At 45.9% G+C, this 20,169-nt stretch overlaps 1 protein-coding gene across 1 annotated transcript in view; it reads left to right on the plus strand.

Moving 5' to 3' along the window:
• The window catches only part of HS6ST2 (heparan sulfate 6-O-sulfotransferase 2), a 129,690-nt gene extending 109,984 nt beyond the window's left edge, over positions 1–19,706 (plus strand). The window contains exon 2 of the mRNA XM_015626878.2: positions 16,851–19,706. Within this exon, the coding sequence (XP_015482364.1) occupies positions 16,851–17,553 (703 nt within the window). The 3' untranslated portion in view covers positions 17,554–19,706. The remainder of the gene's footprint in view (positions 1–16,850) is intronic.
• The last annotated feature ends 463 nt before the right edge of the window (positions 19,707–20,169 follow it).

A 20,169-nucleotide genomic window follows, 5' to 3' on the forward strand; every position in this document is an offset into this window, starting at 1 on the left:
TCAACTTTTCTTAAAGGTAAAGTAACTCCATGACAGGAGCTCAGCAACTGAGTTGGCAGTGAGGTGCCTTTGTTGCAACCCACGGGCAGAGAAACCCACTTGACCAAAAATATGATGCTGGACAGCCTTAAGGATCAGTTGTTCCTCAAGCAGTTCTTTTGACCATATAGATTAAAGGCCCTTATGACCAGGCAGTTGTGCAGATTTTAGGGGTACAGCTTTTTGGGGGTCTCTTTGCAAGGGGCTGCTTGTGGTGTGATCCTGTGCTGTGACTGGGAGCATGCTCAGACCCCAGAGCTCACAGTAAATGTTCACCTGAATCCTTCCAGGATTCTGCTCTACAGGCAGAGGCTCACTCGGTAGTTAACACTTTTCCCCCTGCTGTGTGCTCTCACAACTTGAGGTAATTTGGTGATTTGACAGCGTTTCTCCCTCTCGTAGTCGAATATAAATCAGCGTTTGGCAGAGTCCTGCAGGACTGCAGCACTGCTGGGGCAGAGGCAGTGGAGCTGCTCGTGTGCTGCTGGCATACTGAAACTGAACTTGTGCAGTGTGCCAGCCCCAGCAGAGTCATTCTGCAAACAGCCCCTCCTGTCCTCACAGACCCTCGGCCACCAGACAGTGGCTGCCTGCTCTGCCCCCCAACTCATCACTTACTTCTGCCTTGGGGGCCAGCTCCATCCATGAGGAGCCCTGATGGCCTGGTGTGGACACAGGAGCCTGAGCTGGCCCACAGTTAATTAACTATGAGAACCATGAAGTCTGTAAGGCTTCACAATTAATTTCTTAGTTTCTTTTTTCTTGCTGTTTTTATTAATGAATTCATTCCATGCGCTCATGGAAGTATCCTGGTGAGGTTTGAAGAGCTGAATTACAGGGGGAAAAAGCCTCTCATTTTGCACCAGCATTTAGCTGATGAAATGTAAAGATGCAATGAGCTGATTAGTGATTCTGGTAATGTAATTAATGCCTCTGTTCTTTCATTCGTGCAGAGCTGGAGGTCAAGCTCAGCGCTCAGTGAAAATTTGCCCTGAATGCGCAGTTCAGTGTGCTCAAAGTTATTGCTCCCTCGTTATGATTCCTCCAGTAATTCCAAATTAAAGTTGATATACTTGTAAACGAAAAGCAGGGCATGCCTGTGAATTGCAAGGGCTGGAGAATTCGCTTGCAGGATGGGAATGTTAATGCCGTGACCTGCCACAGACTGGGCAGGGAGGAGCTGTAGCAGAGCAAACACCTTGGTGGCTGTCACTGCTCCAGATGCAGGGCTGGTGGTGGGGCCTGTCTCAAATCCTGGTCTGCACTTCCCTGGCTGCTACAGGCAACCAGCCTCGCGTGGTTCTGCAGTTACATCTTCTTAACATCGCTACCATCATAAACCATTAACGTAATTCCCAGCCTGTAACCAAGCTCGGATGAGCTCATTTTTCCATGCAACATGATTTTGACATGCCTTACATGGAACTTTTATCTTTTTTTTTTTTCCTCCCCCATTTTTAATAAACATCACATTATCAAAATATTAGTGATGCTGGATTTGCCACCGTTGGTTTACCATAGATAACAGCATGGAGTGTTCTTCCTGTTCTGATTCAATAGTGCATGACAAGGGAATCCAATTTGTTCAGATTTAGATGACATGCCTCCAATTATGTAATTCCATTAGGAGGTGCCTGCAGCCAAGTCTGTGCTCACAGTCTCAGCAGACATAACTCTAATGGGACGTGTTGCAATATTGCTGTGTGGTAAGCACAACTTTGATAGAGAGCACGACCTGTCTCTCCCAGTTGTGTATGTGGGAATGGAGAGCACGAAAAATGACCCAGCTGTACTTGGGGCTCTAATCTGGAAATAAGTTATGTCACTACAAGAACAAAGCTTTGCAATGAAAGGCAAATTTGCAATTGCTATATATTTTAGGTATTCAAAATCAGTCAGTAAATGCAGCACTTTGAATATGATCTTATATTCAATTCCATAAATGGAAGATATATTGGTTGCAGTTTTTTCTCTTGAATACCATCTCAGATTCCTATGTACTTGGGAGTGTTGGATATTTATGAGAATATAAAGCAGTGATGAAAGCATAAGACTAAATCTTAGCACAGTTACAACTTGCTTTAAATTATTAATCTTTAAGAAGCATGATAAAAAATTCTGCTATGCAAATTCTGTGGCACTGGAGTTGGTGTACATATCCATTACCATGGAGCTATCTAAATAGTGGTTTTAATATAATTGTGTAATGTTGATGCAGAGTTACATTTTCTGCAGGCAGGAAAAGGCAATTCTAGTGGCAGATCTGTCTGCCCAAGAAGTGGGATGTAACACCACTCATAAATAAAGCTGTTTAGATGAATTTAGCATCACTTGCAAACCAGAAGATTTCTTCAACGCCTTTGGGTAACACGGCTCAGGCAGGGTTTGGTGGGGCTCAGCTCTCTGAGGGCTGGGAAGAAGCTGGATGGGCCATGTGGGGTGTACTTTTGGTAGAGGATGCTAGACCTGTGAAACTGAAGAAATTTAAAGGCATTTAGTAGCCATGAAAAGGTCAAAGCTCTGACAACAGTGTGATGTCTCTTGCACAGTCTTGCCCTGTGTTTGGGCTGGACCTGCAGACAAGTTTATTCTGCAAAGCAGGGATATGAGCTGTACCTCTGTTGGCCAGTACTAATTAGGGCTTGGCCAAACAGATAGTATTTAAATATATAGCTTTTATTAAGAGGAAAACCTTCCTAATCCTAGCTCTGGGAAAGTATGAGTGATAGCATCTCTACTTTCATAATCTTTTGCAGTTCTCACATGAATATGTGAAAGAATTTAATAATGTTCTAGGTTAGAAAATGATCATACATATGCATACATCTTTAAAATCCATCTTCTCTGACTTTCTTTCCCCTTACTTATGTCAAGAGAGGAAGCCAGCAAACGATTTTAATGTATGATGCATCCAATATCACCTTTCACATTAACAGAAAAAATATGCTTCCTCTGTTGATGTGATGAGACCAGGATGCATTTAAGTGTCTAGAGAAAGTGTCATTTTGTTTAAAATAATGTGAAGAGGAGCCTATTCGCAGTATGTTGAAATGAGTTATGGGAGTGTTGCTGTTTTAATGACAGGATGGGGGAGATGCAGCTGAAGATGCTGCTGTTGTGCCTGAGCCCTGGCCCAGATTACCACTACTGTGAGCCCTTTTGCATCTGCTGCTCTTGTCCCCATCCCTGCACGGATGATTTGCCAGAAAAGTCCACTCAGGTGGTGTTTAGCTGTGCTTTAATCTGGCTCCTCAGTGGATTGCTTAGCCTGCAGATACAATGGAGTATATCAACCTCAGTTCAAAACCCAGTGTAATTTTGTGGGAATTAATTGTTCAGATAAATTTGGTAGAGCACAGTTTCTAAATCTGTTAAATGGGGAAAGACACTAATGCCTACAGTTTGGGAATAAATTAGATTATTCTAGATTAACCCCTCCAGGGATGGAGACATAGGAAGAAGCTGTTGCTGCTCAGACAGTTGATTTTCAGGTTTATTTATCGCAGCAATCCAGCTGCCAGTGTGACTGAGAGCAGAGCCTGAGCTGCTGCCATACACTCCATCATGTTCTGGAGCACCTGTTTGCTGAGTTCAAATGCAGAAGCATCGATCTGCTGCAAACCAGGCTGTGTACCCCAGCACTGGGGGCACTGGACACTGCTTTGGCTTTGCTCCCTGGGAACAAAACACCCAAGTGTTTTTTCCTCTGTGTTCAGGAGTTCATTGGAAAGTTTTGTTAAAGCAGCTGTGCTCCAAGACAAGCTTAGTCCTCAGACCCCTTCTGATGTACAAGTGCCCTTGTGATGTACAAGTGATTCCCTTTAGGAAGAGGTTCCCAAGTGGCCTTAGAGGAACACCACAGATCTTCACCCTTGGATGCCAGGGTGGTGCTGGATTAAGTGACAAACCTGCATGCAGGAGGCAGAGGCCACATTGCAAATGCTTTTGTGACTGAGCATCGCTGCCTGTCTGCAAAGCTGGCGCTGGCTCTTCCACCTCCAAAGCTCTGCTCCATTTCAAAGCAAAATGGGAGAAGTCTGGGATCCAAAAGATCCATGCCTTGGCCTGTGCAGCATCTCCCATTGCCTGATCCTTGCAGGAGTACTTTCATGTCCCAGGGGTGTCTCACAAGCTGGTGAGAGCAGAGCTGGTGGTCCCAGCCCTGTGCCAACACAGGGCAAGATAGGCAGGATGTCCTTCCTTGGAGACCTGGCTCGAAGCTGATGTTGACAGTGAAAGGCAATATTGCTCAGTACTGCAAGTGGTGAGAGGAAATGTTCAGTGTGTTACTTTCTGGGACACTTTCCCAGAAAACGTTTTCTTGTCATAATTGCAGCACTGATGCCATAAGCCCCAGCAGCAGCTCCCCTTTAGTGGAGATGAATGGAGTGGAGTATCAGGAAAGCTTTCCAGGATTCAGTTTGGTCACAGCCTCTTAAATCAAGAGCCTGTTCAATGAGGGCATCATGTGCTCCTCAGCCTGGCCACACACAGCTGAGGGGGACAGCTGAAAACTCACTGTGTTTGCTGCTTGAATCTGGGGATGCTGCTGCATCTGTTCCCCAGGGGTCACAGGACTCACACCCTCTCCTAGTGTGTTGTCTGAACTGGATAATAAAGCTCCTTGAAGCAAGGACCGCATTTGCCATGGTGCTGTCAGTGCAGGAGATATGTATTCCCAGGTCTTCCTTCTTCCCATCCACATGTGTGGCTCCTGTGTCTTGAATTATATTTCTTGTTTTGGAAGAGGGGGGAAATAAGCGTGTGAAACTGCACCTCTGATCTTAAGCATTGAGGGTTTTTTTTAAGGATAGGAAACCAACAATTAATGGAAAAGCTTCTGGCTTTGCTACTCTGTTGTTCCCTGGTGATGTGGGACTTGGCACTGGTGGATCCTGAAGGGACACTCGTTCCATCCTGTCCCTTCCCCTTGGGAGCACCCTCTGAGGGGACTGCTGAGTACACCAGATGTGTAGAGAAGGAAATCTCAGGATTTATAACTGATATGAGTGGAGTTCATTGAGGAAGAGGATGAGATAAACAAATCAGGTCCTTCGTGGAGATATCAGGATCACCTCATTGCTCCCTTGAGTAGGGCAGTCCCTCAGTGCTCTCCTGCTTCTTACCTGCCATGCTTTTGGGATGTACAGAGTTGTGCTCCGCTTTGTTTCCTCATTGGAAACATTTGCTTGCAGAAGGACAGCTTGGGTTGAATTTCCTAAAATTTCCAAACTTTCCCAAAGCTGTGCTCTCAGCATTGAAGGGTTGTGGTGTTTCAGATGGGTAGGGGAGATTCAGTAGAGACAGAACTTAAAGCTGATGATTGGTGAACTGTAAATTTCAGCTGGAAAATGTGGCTGTACTGTAAAATTCAGGACACCATCTGTTTCATTGCTTACTTGCAGTAACATTTGTACTTGATAATTAAAATGTCACACACATTTTTAGCCAGAATAATCCATGGAGGAGTAGAACTGTGTCTTCTGAAAATCTTTCAAGAGATACAGATAGGAACAAAACTGTTTTCAACCATCTCTTGCTACTCACAGAGGAGTTTTGCTTCTTGCCTTTTTATTTTTTTCCTTTCATATTTTGAGGATGAGGTTAGGGGAGTGGGAGCAATGGCAGATCCTTTTGGAAGGAGCTGTGACCTTAATGAATAACCCTACATGTCATGTGGTTTATTTTGCTTTAGGTTTGTCATGCCGGGTTTATCATATCCCTTCTGGCAGGGGTAGGTTATCTTTGGCTTCAGCTGAAATCAGCTTGGTTTTCAGGGGTTTTCAGCTAGCCTGTGCAAGACTTCCCTCCATCGAGGGTTCAAAGTGCTGCCTGCTTGTTTGGCTGCGGGTGGTGAGGGCTGGAAGCTCAGGGCTCAAAAACTGCAGGGAGAAGCTGCTCAAAGAAAGGTCAGATTTTGACCCAAGCTTGTGGTACCCTCACAGTGAGAGAGCCAGAGCAAAAGGTGAAGCATGTAGCTCTGTTCATGGGCAGTGGAACTGGGAGCTTTTTGCACAGCAGTGCCAGTCCTTCAGCTGGCACAGAGGGGAGCTGGACTCCTCTCATTGCTCAGCCCAGGTTGTTGCCTCTCTGTGCTGGCCTCAGTTCAGCTGTCACTTTGGCTGGAGTTTGCTTCATGGCACTGAAAAGATGGGAAAATTGAATTTGCTTTTCACGGTCTGCAAGTAGGATTTTGAATGTCTTAACACTACAGATTAACTAAAAATAGAGGTGGCATCTGAAATCCAGAAAAATGCAAGGTGTCCGAGCTGATGTCAGTGCTGAATGTGCTGTCACTAACCACCAGGAAAGCATCTGATGAGGTTTTGCCAGCTCAGTCTCCAGTTTCCAGGCACACCATGAGCTTGGACTGTGTGGATAGTCCTGAGCACAGCACAATGGACACATCCCTGAGTTTGTTGTATGAGAGGCTAAAGTGACATTTGCTGTTAACATGGCTTTCTAAGGGCATTGTCCTCACTGATTCAGACTGAGTAAGATATACTTTTACTAAATGTTTGGGATGGAACTAGCAGATGTGGGAAACAAGATGTTCTGCACATCTTGTAATGTTTACTTAGTCTTGCTTGCTTAGCTGATGTAAAACCCCTCCCAGCTGAGCTTCGATTCAACAAATGCATCCATGGAGTTTTGCTAGAAATGCACTCTGCTGTTCCATGAAAATTTTAAATCCAGTTATGTCAACTGTGTATGAATACGAGTTTTAAAATCCTGGTCTGCTGGGAGCCATTTGGAGCTCAGAGTGTTGCGGTGCATTGGAGTGTGCCATCAGTAACCAGTCAGGATTAAAGATGAAGCCTGTGGAGGAACCACAGCCAGTACCTCAGAAACACTTCCCAGCCAGCCAGGTGCTTTCAGGGATGTCTCCCATCTTAAATCAAACATCCCAGCATCCATGCACAGCTAGTATGTCAGAGCTCAAATGTATCCTTGCAGGATGAGGCCCTGTGCTTCTTCCAGGAGACTGCATTGTAGTGTGAGAGAGGGCTTAAAGTATTCTAATTGTCTGCTATGAAATTGCAGTTTTGTTCCCTGGAGTAGAAAAGTGAGTTTAAATCATTAACGCCACAAGTCTCAGTGATGATTACAGAAATGTTTGCAAGTGACTTAATCAGTATAGTTTGTCTGAGTGGCCCATTTTAATATTATTGCACTGATTAAGTTTTCTTAGCTAATATGTGTTTCATTTCCAATTCAATTAAATGAGAATCCCCTTCCATTACATGATATTACAGTAGTGCCCTAGTGGGGCAGGAGCACACTTGGTATTTTCAATTGATACAGATTTCTTCATTATACAGTCTCATGGTGCTCAATGGAATCAATGAGCTGAAATTAAAACTGTGGAAGTTGCAGCTGTAAATACACTGTCCATTCCTCTATCCCTCTTTTGGCAGCAGGCTGAGAATTATATTAGTGTCAGTTCATTAATTACATTGCAAAGATGTTTTCAAATAGATGCTTGCTTTTGACAAAATTTTAGAAAGACTGGGAAGGATTTTCCTTGGATTCCTGTATGAACAATAGTTATGATAAGAGAAGTATAAGTTACACTAACGTGCCTTTTTTATGTGCTCTATATCCTCCGTTTATTTTTAAAAGCACTTTTGTATAACCTATCGTGGGATGTATTAACTGGCGTACCGAAGATTATCTACAAATGGCTTGTGAAGGAATTACATTCTTTCATGTGAGCCAAACCTCCTCCTTTTATGTATTATTGAAGAGAATTGATTGAGCTCTGATATAGTAACAAATGATTTTATAAATACCTCTCTGGAGTTAATTTCCCATTGTGGGAGATGCAGAGCTCTTAGGGCTGATCGTATGATCTTTTCCTGGAGAGCTCCAAGGTTTCTCCAGGGCTGAGGTGGGGATGTTCAATAGTAGCTACTCCCATATTCAAAGGAGTTGGCGGCGATTATGAATTTGCAATAGGTGCTCAGGATATAGGATAAATCACAACTTCTAAATACATAAAGGAGACAAGTGTGCGTGCCAAGCTGAGATGAGCTCACCCACTTCCTCCTGGATCGTGTCAGCTACAGAACCTGCAGATGAGGCACACAGGGTTCAGTGATCCCTGCTTCCTGTGGCTGGCTGGACCAGTGTCCACAACTCCAGGGGACCTTGAGCAGGTTCGCTGTGGCAGCCACTATCTCATTTCTCTGCTTTTGTGCAGCCACGTGTCAGCTCGTGCCTGCTGCTTGCACATGCAGAGCCTGTCTGAATCATCGGTTTTATTCAATTATTAAAAGTATTTTCATCTGTTCAGAGAGTATGTGGCTTTGCGCGTTTAAGACATAGGTAAAATATATATGGATATAAGGATAAAGGGTTTTTATTGCTAAATATATGCTTTTTATAAACAAGAAGTCGGAATTTTTTTTAGAATATAGTAAATATTTTAGCATAGTTATTCTGGCTCCATAAGTGCAATGAAAATGTTAGCCTTGGCATATCAATCGCGCTTTACAGATGACTGTAATTTCCTGAATGTCAAAACTCCAAATTTCTCTACTAAGCAAACTTTTCAGTGGCAAAATAGATTGCCTCCATAATATATCACTGTGTGCAAGAAAAAATGAAATCTTTATGTACTGTATTATGAATCAATGAGGCATTAAGATTCTTGGAAGGGTGAGTGGACTCTGGAAAATGAAAAACTGCCACTATTCCATCTCTGTAAACCGCTGCTTATGGAGTGTAGGCTTTGCAAACCTCGATCTTTGCCACCGCAGAAATATCAGTTACACATTGAAGCTAATTCCTGCAGCGGCATTTAGATGGGGTAAATACTGTTGTAAAGATCTGATTTATAGCAGCATCCTGTGGTTATTCACCCACTCTTGCAGTGGCCTCCTTTTCGCTTTGGGATATCTGCCATGCTTTTTAATGAATCTGTAAGAGCTCTGTGATCGGGGTTGTGCTGTACTATGGCTGGAAGATGTGTGTGATGCGCTCCAGGAGCTCCAGGGGACAGAGACAGCTCCTCACACTGGGAGGGAAGGTGCTCCTGGCACTCTGTGGGTGTCAGAGCTCAATGTTTCAAAAGATATCGCTCAGACCTTGAGTTTTCTTAGTGTGTATTAAGAGCAAAATTCAGCTCTGCCTCCTGTTTATAATTGCCCTAGGAAAGAAAGGCACTTTCCGAAGCCAAGGCCTCGCGTGCTGCTGAGACCTCACAAATCCGGCGTCACCCGTACTGCAGCTTGTCATCCAGCACGATGGAAGGGTGGCACACACTGATCCTCCTGTCACCTGCTCTCTCCTTTCCTTGGCTTTTACCTCCCCTGTCCAGCCTGGGGGCTCAACACCACTGCTGCCCTCCATCCTGACACCTCTAATATAACCAAGCTGATGAGGTGGGAAGCTTCACTGCTCTAGATAGGGATACAGCAGTATCTAGAGATACTGCTCTTCTATTCTGTGATGGAAGCTGGGTGTTTCCCAAGGGCAGCTCAGTCCTTTATCCAGCAGGTCAGGTGGCTGGGATGGGTCTGGGCCCCTCCACCCAGCACTGCCACCCTTTCCCATGCCGGACTCCAGGGTGGAGGCAGAGGACTGGGGACTGGCACCAGCAGCTGAGTCACTCTTCTGTCTGATGAGTATAAACAGAAACTTGCTTCCCTTTTTATTCACTACTTAAAAAAAAATTAAAAAGGCCACTATTCTTGCTGAATTGGTTGTGAGCAAGGGTATCCTGCAGAGATCTTAATAATACAGGCAATTATGAAATTAATGCCACTCTGGCAGATCTGCAGGGCCGCTTTCCCCTCCGCAGGCAGCACTGTGGACAATTATTTTGTGCGTGAGGGTAGCTGGGAGCATGTGTGTGTGTGAGGCTGCATATTTTTTACTTATTTAAAGCCTTATTTTCATTATCTTTGTTTGCATATGCCATGCCTGCACATATATGAATGTGTACCTCGACCTGCTAAATTGCTGCCTTCCTCTGTGCCTGAAATTTTTTTTTTTGCAGATCTTTCGTATTTGGTAATTTCACGGGCAATGATGGGCTGGTGTAATTGCCGTTCTTGAAAAATCCAGCTCCTTTTTATGGGCTCCTCTGGCACTCCTCTCCTGCTGCCTTTGCTGTGGGTAGGCTGCTGGCTTCCTACCCCCACCATTAGTGTTTCTAGACAAAACATCTCTGTGATTCATTGGGTGCTGATAGAAGTGAAAACATAATGATTACTTAGAGGAAATGTAAATTTGCTTTTGCTAACGGCTTTAATTCACAGTCCTGAAATACTTATCTCCTTTCCTTCCAGGCCCTTTTTCAGAGCTAATGCATGATTTGCTTCTGAGACCCAGAGTACAGGAATATCATCCAGGTAGCCTTGCAGGCTGCTGCAGAGGAAAGGGGTCTTTGTTCCTCCTTCTCTCCCTCCCCACAATCTTTATCCATCACTTCTTTAATGAAGGGGGGATTTGTTCACCTAGATTTTACTGTATTTTGAATTTTGGATGAGGTGGACCTGGAAGTTTAGTTTCATTTAAATGGCTAAATAAAGAGAAATCTCATAGGAACAAGTAGTAGCCAGCCCAGGGTCCAGCTGGGCAAGAGCGACTCTGAGGTCTCTGGGGAGAGGAGATGAGAGAAGGGGAGCAGTCCTGTTCCAATACCCCTGCTCCATGATTGCCTCCTTGCAAGAGTTGTGACAGTGGCAGGGGAGGCTGTGGCATGGGCAGCCAGGCTGCAGATCCTGGGCATGGAGGCAGTCATGGACTGAAAATGAGGCCTTGAGATCTTCTCCCTGCAGCTCACAGGGAACTCAAGAGCTCCCCTTGCTCCTCTCCCACTTCTAGATGGGATTTGTTGCCGCTGTCTGTGGGGCCAGGAGACCTTGGAGCAGAGCAGCACTGTGGGGAGCCCATGGGCAATGAATGCATCTCCACTGCTGCCATTGCCATCCACATCACTGCTGGGAAGCATCTGGGACCAATCTGGAGTGGATGCAAACATTTGATTCCCAGCACTGCCTCAGTAAGCTTGCCAAATATTTTGTCCTCATCTCTGTGAGTTATGCTGCAGGAGCAGCTCTTGGCAGGGAAGAGGCATTCTCATTTTGGGAGGGGAGGTTCCAAGCAGGGCTGGTTGAGACAGGAGAAGCTCTCACCAGGATGCTCACCCCTGTCCTTCTGATTGTTTCTCTAGATGACAGAGTTTGTTAAGAATCAGGATGAGTCACAGTATTAAATGAACGCTTTGCCTCTCTCTGAGTGATCTCCAAACAGATGCCTGACTCCAACAAATTAGGCAGCAGCGGTATTTCTCTTGGACGAACAATTTGTGGTATTAGCAAATCAAATTCTCAGTGGGCCACTCTTGATGGGAATTAACCTCAACTTCTGGGAGCAAAGCACTCGGTGCCCAGTGTGGCATAATTGAGTTTGACTTCTCAGAGAGATGTGGTGGCCATGATTGATCTGCTGGGAGACCCTCTGCCAGAGATTAAAATCCATCAGCAGCTTTGGAGCCCATGCTCTCCTAAGAGCAGAACAAGGAATGTGAGACTCACACCGTTCGCATTCCTGACCTTCTGTCGTTGTGACTTTACTGTCAATAACCCTGAGCGGGGACATTCTCCAAGTGGTGTGGGGTGAGGGAGAAGTGCAGGAGACTGCCTGCAGCACAGTTTCACTTCTTTGCTGGGAACAGTGAAGGAGAAGGGATCTCAGATTCGTGAGTGAGGCTACAGCGCATGAGCATCTTCCTGTGGTCAGTGAGAAGAGACAAGTTGCCATGTCAAAAAACGCCCAAATTGCTCAGCTTTTAAAGGAATGAGTATGTGGCTACTCTTTTATAAGCAAACTCTGTAGCTTTTTATTCAGCAGCATGAGCAGTTTGTGCAGAGGGGGAAAGGACATGGATGTCCTTGTGCTGCTTGCTGGCTCTGGTGATTGTGCATTGTTTCTGGTGCTGAAGTGCCAACCCTATGATTATTTTTCTTTTTTCAGTAGCTTCATCCTTAATCCTTTGCATCATATGCAGAATCTCTGATGCGGGGTTTTAGTTTGTTGTATTTGCATTTCTGCTGGACGTGGCACAAATCTGGTCTGTCCCTTTGACCCTGCACCTTCAGAGTGAACTTCCCTTTCAAAATACCCATCTTCACCTGGAGCAGGGCATGGTTTTACACTGCTCTGTTAATGTACCACAAAGTCCATGAACTGAGGAAAAAAACCCACACAGGTTTGGAAACTTAACAGATTTCTTTGCCTCTCCCATCTCCACTGAAAGAGATGAAGACATTTGTATAAAATTGCCTTCCATTCACTGCACAAGCCCTGTCTGTGACTCCAGTCATCCTAGCCAGGCTTGCCATCTGCCTGAGCTTGACCTAGATACAAACTGGTGTGTTTGAGCCAGCTTAAAGCATAGCCTTACTTTTGCATGGTGGACAGGACTGCCCCAGTACTTTCCCTGGATATCATAGCTCTGCTTCCTCAGCCCTGTGCTGAAGCTGTGTTTTCCCATGCTAGTTTGCCCCCAGGAACAGCCTGTGGGGGACATGGGGATGTTTCTGGGGCTGCAGTGTTCCATATGCAAAGGCTGTAGGTTTCTCACCCTGGTAACCTACAAAGCCCTTCTTGCTACAGCCTCATTTCTCAGCAGAAATGGGAAAAGGTCACTCAGTCCCTCACCTTCTAATCACTAATGGATGTAATGGTGAGTGGGTGTTCAGCTTTCAGCTCCCTTTCCAGTCCTTACCTCATAGCTCCATCAAGCCAGGCTCAGGTTTCCAGGCTGAAGCCATGGCAGCTGCCACTGTCTGACCTCCAGCCTCCCTCGACCTCAACAGGCAATTAAACAGTGGGGCAGTGGGGCTGGGATGAGATGTGCTCTGACTTTGGGACATTCTGACCCATTTTGATGCATAGGCACCCCCTCCTCACTGCTTTAATTCTGCACACAGTGAGTCCCCTGAGCACTGTGGTGTGGGTACCTGCATATCCCTTCCCTGGCAGCTTCTCCAGACCCTGAAGTCTCTGGCTTTACTCAGTGTTGTCATCGCTTGGAGTTTCACAGTTCCTCACTTGGACTTCAGGTTTTGGTTTTTTCTTGAATTTTTCTTTAATGTTGCAATTAGAAGTTTGATGCAAGGATTCTTAAAAAACCTCATTAGATTGAAAAAAGGGAATCTCATTCTGTCCCTGTGTTTGGCAGAAGGGGGAAAAGGAATGGCCTGTGTGACCACAGGATTATCCTTCAAAGCAAGCAGATGCAGCATGGGGAGCAAACTCAACATTGTGGGACTGTTCAGTCCCCACATTCCTCAAGGAATAGCAGTGCTCAGGGAGATACCAGAAGCAAGTCACTGCCACATCATCCCACATTCCTAATGCCTCCAGGGTCAACCTACTTTGTGACTGGCCCTCAAGCTCCCTTTCTCTGCATCATGGCCACCCAACTTCATCAGAAAAGCCATGTTTCTGGTGTGTGCAGCTCTGAGTTGGAGGGATGATTCACAGTAGGTGGAGCTCTACCTGTACATGTGTTGTTTCAGGCTCTGAAGTACACGCTTCAAGGAACGGGCAGGAACTCGACACCCCCTTGGTAAGACAGCAGAAAGAACAAGCTGTTACATACAGAGCTAAAAATAATTGCAAAGCTTTGAGTCTTCCTCAGATGCAGCAGAATGATGCTCAAAGTGCTGATGGTCAAATTCATCGCTGGCATGGCTCTGACTTGAGGATGCATTAAAGCTTTTGTGACTTTCTGAAGCTCAGTTCAGATGAACACAGAGCAGCATGACTGCTTTCCTGGAGCTGCTGTGATTCCTGACTCAGAGGAGAGGCTTGGGGCAAAAGCTGATGTTCCCAAAAGGGTCAGTGCCTCTTTTGGTAAAATTTTAATAGGCAGGCTTAAGAAGGAGAGAAACGCATAAAATCGCTGAGATTGGCCCAGTAACTGATAAAGTATCTCTCTCTAAGACATCCCTTCTCATTTCCTGAAATCAGGATTCATCTGGGAAATAACAAAGTGGAATAAGTAACAGCTGCGAGCCTGTTTCAGTGAGCTGTGCTCAGGCCAGGGAGGACATGGGCCCTGCCTGAGGGGATCCCATGAGTATCCCTGCCTGGCATCCTGAGCTCAGGCTGCTGGGGAAGCCCAGACACCTCCATGCTCACTGCAGAGTCCAGTGAGCATCTTTGCTGAGCCTCATCCCCCGGTCTCCCTCGACTGCGGAGTTTCCCTGGCTGGAGCAGGTGGAGGTACCTGCCCAGATGGGGCAGTGCAGGCTGACAGTGATTGTTACAACACAGCCTCTCCCACCAACACAAGAGTTTTTATTCATTCTTTTGTTTTTACAACAGGAGCCAAGAGAGACGTTTTGTCACCGCCTGTGACCAAAGAGCCCAAAGGAAGAGTGGCTGAAGAGTTTGAACTATAATAAAACGCTTGCTGTATTGATCTTGGCTCAGGATTTGTTTTCCTTCTTGCATTAACTCCCCATCGATTTCTGTGATGACCTTAGAGCGTACAGTCTGGTTGGCCTTCTCCTTCAGCTGGTAGCACCCCTGTGCCTGCACCCTTCTCCCCTGAGCTGAGCTGCTCATGGACCAGCTCACACAAGGGGCTCTGGAGTAAGCAGGGCTTTGCTTTTGCACCTTGGTCATCAGAGGTTTGTTGCTGTATGTTAGTTGCTATAGTTAATGTAGAAGTTAGTGCTATATGGTTGGGTCCTTATTTTAGTGCAGTGTCCCAGTGATCTAGATGCAAGGCTCAGGAGTCCTGGCTGAAGGTAAAGAAGGGGCTTGGGTTTGTCCCAGAGATGCTCCATTTCCCTGTGTTGGGGATCCTGACAAGGCTGTGTTGCTGCTGCATCAAAGGAGCCTGAGGCACAAGCATGATCAGGGACAGCTCCTGCTCACTGGAGCGGCTGGTTGAGGTGGTGCTCATGGAAAGCCCTTCCTCTTTGCCAGGTTGGGTTCTCCAGTGCTACCAGAGACCTGTTGGGATAAGACAGCAAAACTCTTCCTATCTCTGCAAGGGACAGTGTGGGTTAGCAGCTGCCACTCACTCACAAAAGTGAGCTTTATTCTTGCTCCTTCGTACCTCCAACTCTCACAGTGAAACCTCTGAATGGCATTTCTGTGGAAAAGGACCTTTCTTGGGATTGTGGGAGGGACTTTGGCTCCCTTTGCCTGTGTGAATCTGTGGCCAAATCCCTCTGAGCAGGGGGGTGGCAGCGGCACCACCCCAGATGAGCGTGAGGATGGGGGTGGTGCTGACTGTGGTGTCCCAGCTCCAAGCACCGAGTGCTGTTGTTTTCAGCCACTGATGCTGTACTGGGCTCATTTGCTTTATTTGGCTTTACACATTTATTGTACTTTCTACTTAATTATTTATGAGTGTGGATGCTCTAAATAAGAGAAGGAATGGTGACTCTCCAGGTTTTCTTTCCCTGTGCAGTTGGATCGTTTTTGTGCTTGTGATTCATTTTTTAGTCCATTCAAAGACAATTTTCTGTAAAACATTGACATCTAGTGGCTTTTCTGCCAAAGGAAACTACAGGGAGCAGAAGTTTGACTTCAAGGTGGCCAGTCACAATGTCACTTGAGAAAGCAAATTAATGTTCTTCTCCTCCTTACACAGCACCAAGGACATGGCAATCACACCCTGGGGGCTCAGGGCCCCTGGGCACACACTCCTTGGGGGTCCTGCTCCTGGAGGAGTAGCCTTCCCTGGCAGGACAATTTGCTTATTGAGCTACTTTAATTCCATTTGCTTAAGCAGATGGCTGGTATCCTGCTGGTGTTCCAGCATCATCCAGGTGAGGCTGTGGTCATGTTAGTGGAGGTTCAAAGAGCTGTGTCCATCTTCAGGCTGTGAGGGTGGACTGCATGGTGTTTGATGGTGGATATTAATGTGCAACCCAGAGTGAACTCTGGGCAAGTTCTGTGGTTGAGCTTGCAGCTTTTCCAGCTGGTGGGTTCCCTGTGGCAGCATGTCCCCAACGTGTGCTACTATCCTGTTGCTTCAAACCTAAGCCAGCACTTCCCTTGAAAATGTTTTCTCTTACAAAGCGCTGTAATGCTTCCTTTAATTTCTTGTCAGTCACTTATCTCTCATCTCTTATCATTTAATTTGAGTATTGGATGAAGGCAGAAGTATAAAACAGGATTTTCATGGGCTTTGCCAAGGTCTTTGTTAGGGTGGACATGGTTTGGGGCTTCTGAGCACACCCCGTTTATCTGGCCTGCAAAAGGAAAGGTCCTGTAGGAAACAGAGGTGTTATGGTGCTCTGGGGCTTGTGCAGCTGAAACCCACAACTGCTCATCAGGGAACAAAGCACGGGCAGCTCTTTGTCTGTGGAAACCGGTCAGTGCAGCTCTGTTGTACAAGGAAATTAAAAGAGCCAGACCTACCTGTGTCCTGCTTGGGTTGAGGCTTACATCCTGGGAGATGCTTGAAGTATTCTCCCAAGGTCTGTGTCAGCCATCCCTTGGAGCAGCAGCAGGAGCCTGTTGCCACATGGACAGCCCAGCACAGAGGGGAGTCGTGGGTTCCCCGGCCACTGTAGAGACACCACCTGTTAAACAGAGACAGCTCTCTGTGTGTTTGTGTGTGTGTGTGTGCAGGTAGATACAGCCCTTCACAGTTCCCTGGGGATTTGTCCGGCTGTCCTTCACCCTGTGGAGGTGAACTCGCAGAGGAGCCTCTGCAGCAGGGCTGCTGAAAGCCTCTTAAGTGCATCTCCCTGTTGGTATTGATTTTGAGCGTTAATGCTCTCTGTGCACGCAGGACTAAGCGCTCTGTTTTCCTCTCCCCTTGGCAGGAATTTCTACTACATCACCATCCTGCGTGACCCCGTGTCGCGGTACCTGAGCGAATGGCGCCACGTCCAGCGCGGAGCGACGTGGAAGGCGTCGCTGCACGTCTGCGACGGCCGCTCCCCCACCACCGAGGAGCTGCCCAGCTGCTACACGGGGGACGACTGGTCGGGCTGTTCCCTGCAGGAGTTCATGGATTGCCCCTACAACCTGGCCAACAACCGCCAGGTCCGCATGCTCTCCGACCTCAGCCTGGTGGGCTGCTACAACCTGTCGGTCATGCCCGAGGAGCAGAGAAATAAGGTTCTGCTGGACAGTGCCAAGGAGAACCTGAAGCGGATGGCCTTCTTCGGCCTGACCGAGTTCCAGCGCAAGACTCAGTATCTCTTTGAGAAGACTTTCAACATGAACTTCATCTCGCCGTTCACGCAGTACAATAGCACAAGGGCCTCCAGCGTGGAGATAGACAAGCAGACTCAGCAGCGTATCGAGGCCCTCAATTTTTTAGACATGGAATTGTACGATTATGCAAAAGACCTGTTTTTGCAGCGGTACCAGTACATGCGGCAGAAGGAGCACCAGGAGGCGCGGCGGAAACGCCAGGAGCAGCGGAAGATCCTGCGGGCGAAGCAGGCGCACCTGAGGGAGCAGGGGGAGAACAGCTCCAGCACTGACTACACAGGGAACGTGGAGCGGTGGCGGCGATAGTGGGGGGCACCTGCCAGGCGCGGAAAAGAAGCAGAGCCCAACCCAACCTGCAAACCGGAGATGACAAGTGATGCTTCTCAAGGGTCTGAAGCAAAAAGAGGTCAAAATGTTGCCTTTGCAGTTGCCTTTTGCAGTAAATGTTGTACTGTACGTGGAACACTTAATCTTAGCGTGTAATTAAATTGTCCTTTTTAGGTTTGTTGGATTATTTATGAAATACAGGAGCCGTCTCGGCTCATCGGAAATGTTTGCTTGGACATTTATTTAAAAGAAGCGAAAGAAAAAAAATCCCTAAATTAGTTATGACTACAAAATGGGATGCTGGAAAATGTTTATGATGCTCGGCTGAAATCTATCTGGGAAGCAAACTCATTTCCTAATAACGAGCATTTAGCATACTCTCACAATACAGTATATGAACAAAATCTTTTCCCTTTGATTTTATCCTAATTTTATTTTAATAATGTGTTTTCAAGGGCACCAACTGCTTATGATATTTACCAAGTTAATGAGTGAACGATGAAGGGAACAATAAAGGTCTAGAAAAATGGTCGACTAGTTTTATGTATAATATTGGCTTTTAAAAGGAATAGAAGTAATTTCTCTAGTTATATAAATATTTAAAATTTTAAACTTTTTCTACCTACTGCTGTTTAGAGTTTTAAGCTTGGTCTATCTCATATTAAAAAAAAAGAAAAAAAAAAAAGACATACATACTTTTCTGAACTCAATGCTGACGTTATAGACACTGTTTCCAGAATTTTTCAGGGCAGTATGATTTTAACCATTCTGGAAAAGTTACAGCACATTCTCATGTTTGTTTCATAAAGCCTTCTCCAAATTATAATCCTGTGGCAGTGTCTCATTTTAAGTCTTTCTTGCCCATTAGAATACATAATGCTGAATTTATCATTCCTTAATAATTGGTGGTATAAACTAGATGAAATTATGTTGCCGATATTTGTGTAGTGTCTTTAAAAATCATAAAACTCTCTAATCCCAGCAATATTATGAAGAGAATTGCTCAATGGAAGTAGATTTAACTTGAATTAGGATTTACTTCCGGTAAATCTTTGCTACACCAGATAAGAACAGGGCTTTTTTTTTTTTTTTCTTATGCTCTCGAGCCCTTCATAGCGATGACGGATGAGGACTGAAAATGATGGAAGCCAGTTTTCCATAGCCATAGTTACACAGGAGGAGAAGGATGTGTGGTGCATGGGGTGCAGCAGCTTGCTCCCGGGCAGGCTCAGCTGGGGCTCGGGCTGCGGAGCCAGAGCGGGATCCTCCAGCCTCCCCCAGACCCACAGGGAGAGCAAACGGGGCACGTGCTGCAAGGGGCTCCTATAAATCTCTATGCAAAAAAATATAAACCTCTGCAAGGCTTGGGCCAGACATTCAGCAGGTTCAGAACATTTGTCCTGCAGTGCTCCCGAGCTTGGCACTGAGCACACACCCGGGAAGGGCCCTCTGTGGCCCCAGGGACGCGATGCTTACAAGGCTCACTTGCACTCTTGCCTTTCATCTGTAATGTGCTCTACACACCATGAAGGCAGGGGGCAGGAAATGAGGCAGAAGGCTTTAAAAACATCTTAGGGCTCCACGCCTAAATTACCTGGGAGTGGTTTTGCATCTGATGTTGTGTGGCAGCCTGGGGGCAGCAACCCTGCCAAGGGCAAGGGGAGAGCAGAGCAGCAGCAAGCCAATACCCTGCATTAGCAGCTTCGAGAAGAGAATAACTTCATGTACAGCAATTTATTTTTTTTTTTTAAATGAGAACTGCAGTTGCCAATATGATGTCTCAGTTGTATTTTGGTTTTCACGGGGGAAAATAATTCGCTCTTGAAACTGAAAGGCACTGCTGTAAACAGGACTTAACTGTGGGCGAGCTGGAGGCCTGTTGCAGGAGGTGCATCTTGTTTTTATGCTGTGGTGTGCATGGTTTACAGAGACTAGTTGCATTTTCTTTGTGTATACTGTCTATTGTATATAGGGGATGTACGAATATAAGGATACCATTTTGTCATAACCATATCAAATTCTACTGATTTCCACCGTAGACGCTGTCTTATTGTGTAGATTTACAGGCCAATCCACTGACTTTGATTGTGTCATTTAACAATAGAACTGATAAATAAAATTTAACTACAGACTTCTGATTTTAATGTGATTATTTCTTTTCCTGACAATGTGTTGAGAGCTGCGCAGTTGAGAAGGGATGGTAATTCCGACATGAGTGAAATAGCAGTTGACAGCAAATATGTGAATTTGAAGTCACAGCTTTTCTGAATTGTATTTAAACTATGGCTTTCAAGGGCAAAACCACTTTGGGCTTTTGCCTGGTTCAGAAGTTACTGCAGAGGTTTCAACTTCTTTAGTGAGCAGCCCTCAGAAAAACAAGCTGTGATTTCTGGTGATTTTAAATATGGTTGTTAGTGGTCTGCAGCATTAAGGAATTCTTTCTCTGTGTGACCTATATGATTTTTTTTTTATCCTTAATGAGATACCCACCCTCTACATTGACTCTGGAGGATGCTGCCTAGCCACTGACTTCCAGTGCATCCCACTATATCCCTTCTGGGGACACCAAAAAAAATTAACAGGGACACCTTCCAC

The sequence above is a fragment of the Parus major genome, chromosome 4A (assembly GCF_001522545.3).
Source record: "Parus major isolate Abel chromosome 4A, Parus_major1.1, whole genome shotgun sequence".
Classification (NCBI taxonomy): Eukaryota; Metazoa; Chordata; class Aves; order Passeriformes; family Paridae; genus Parus; species Parus major.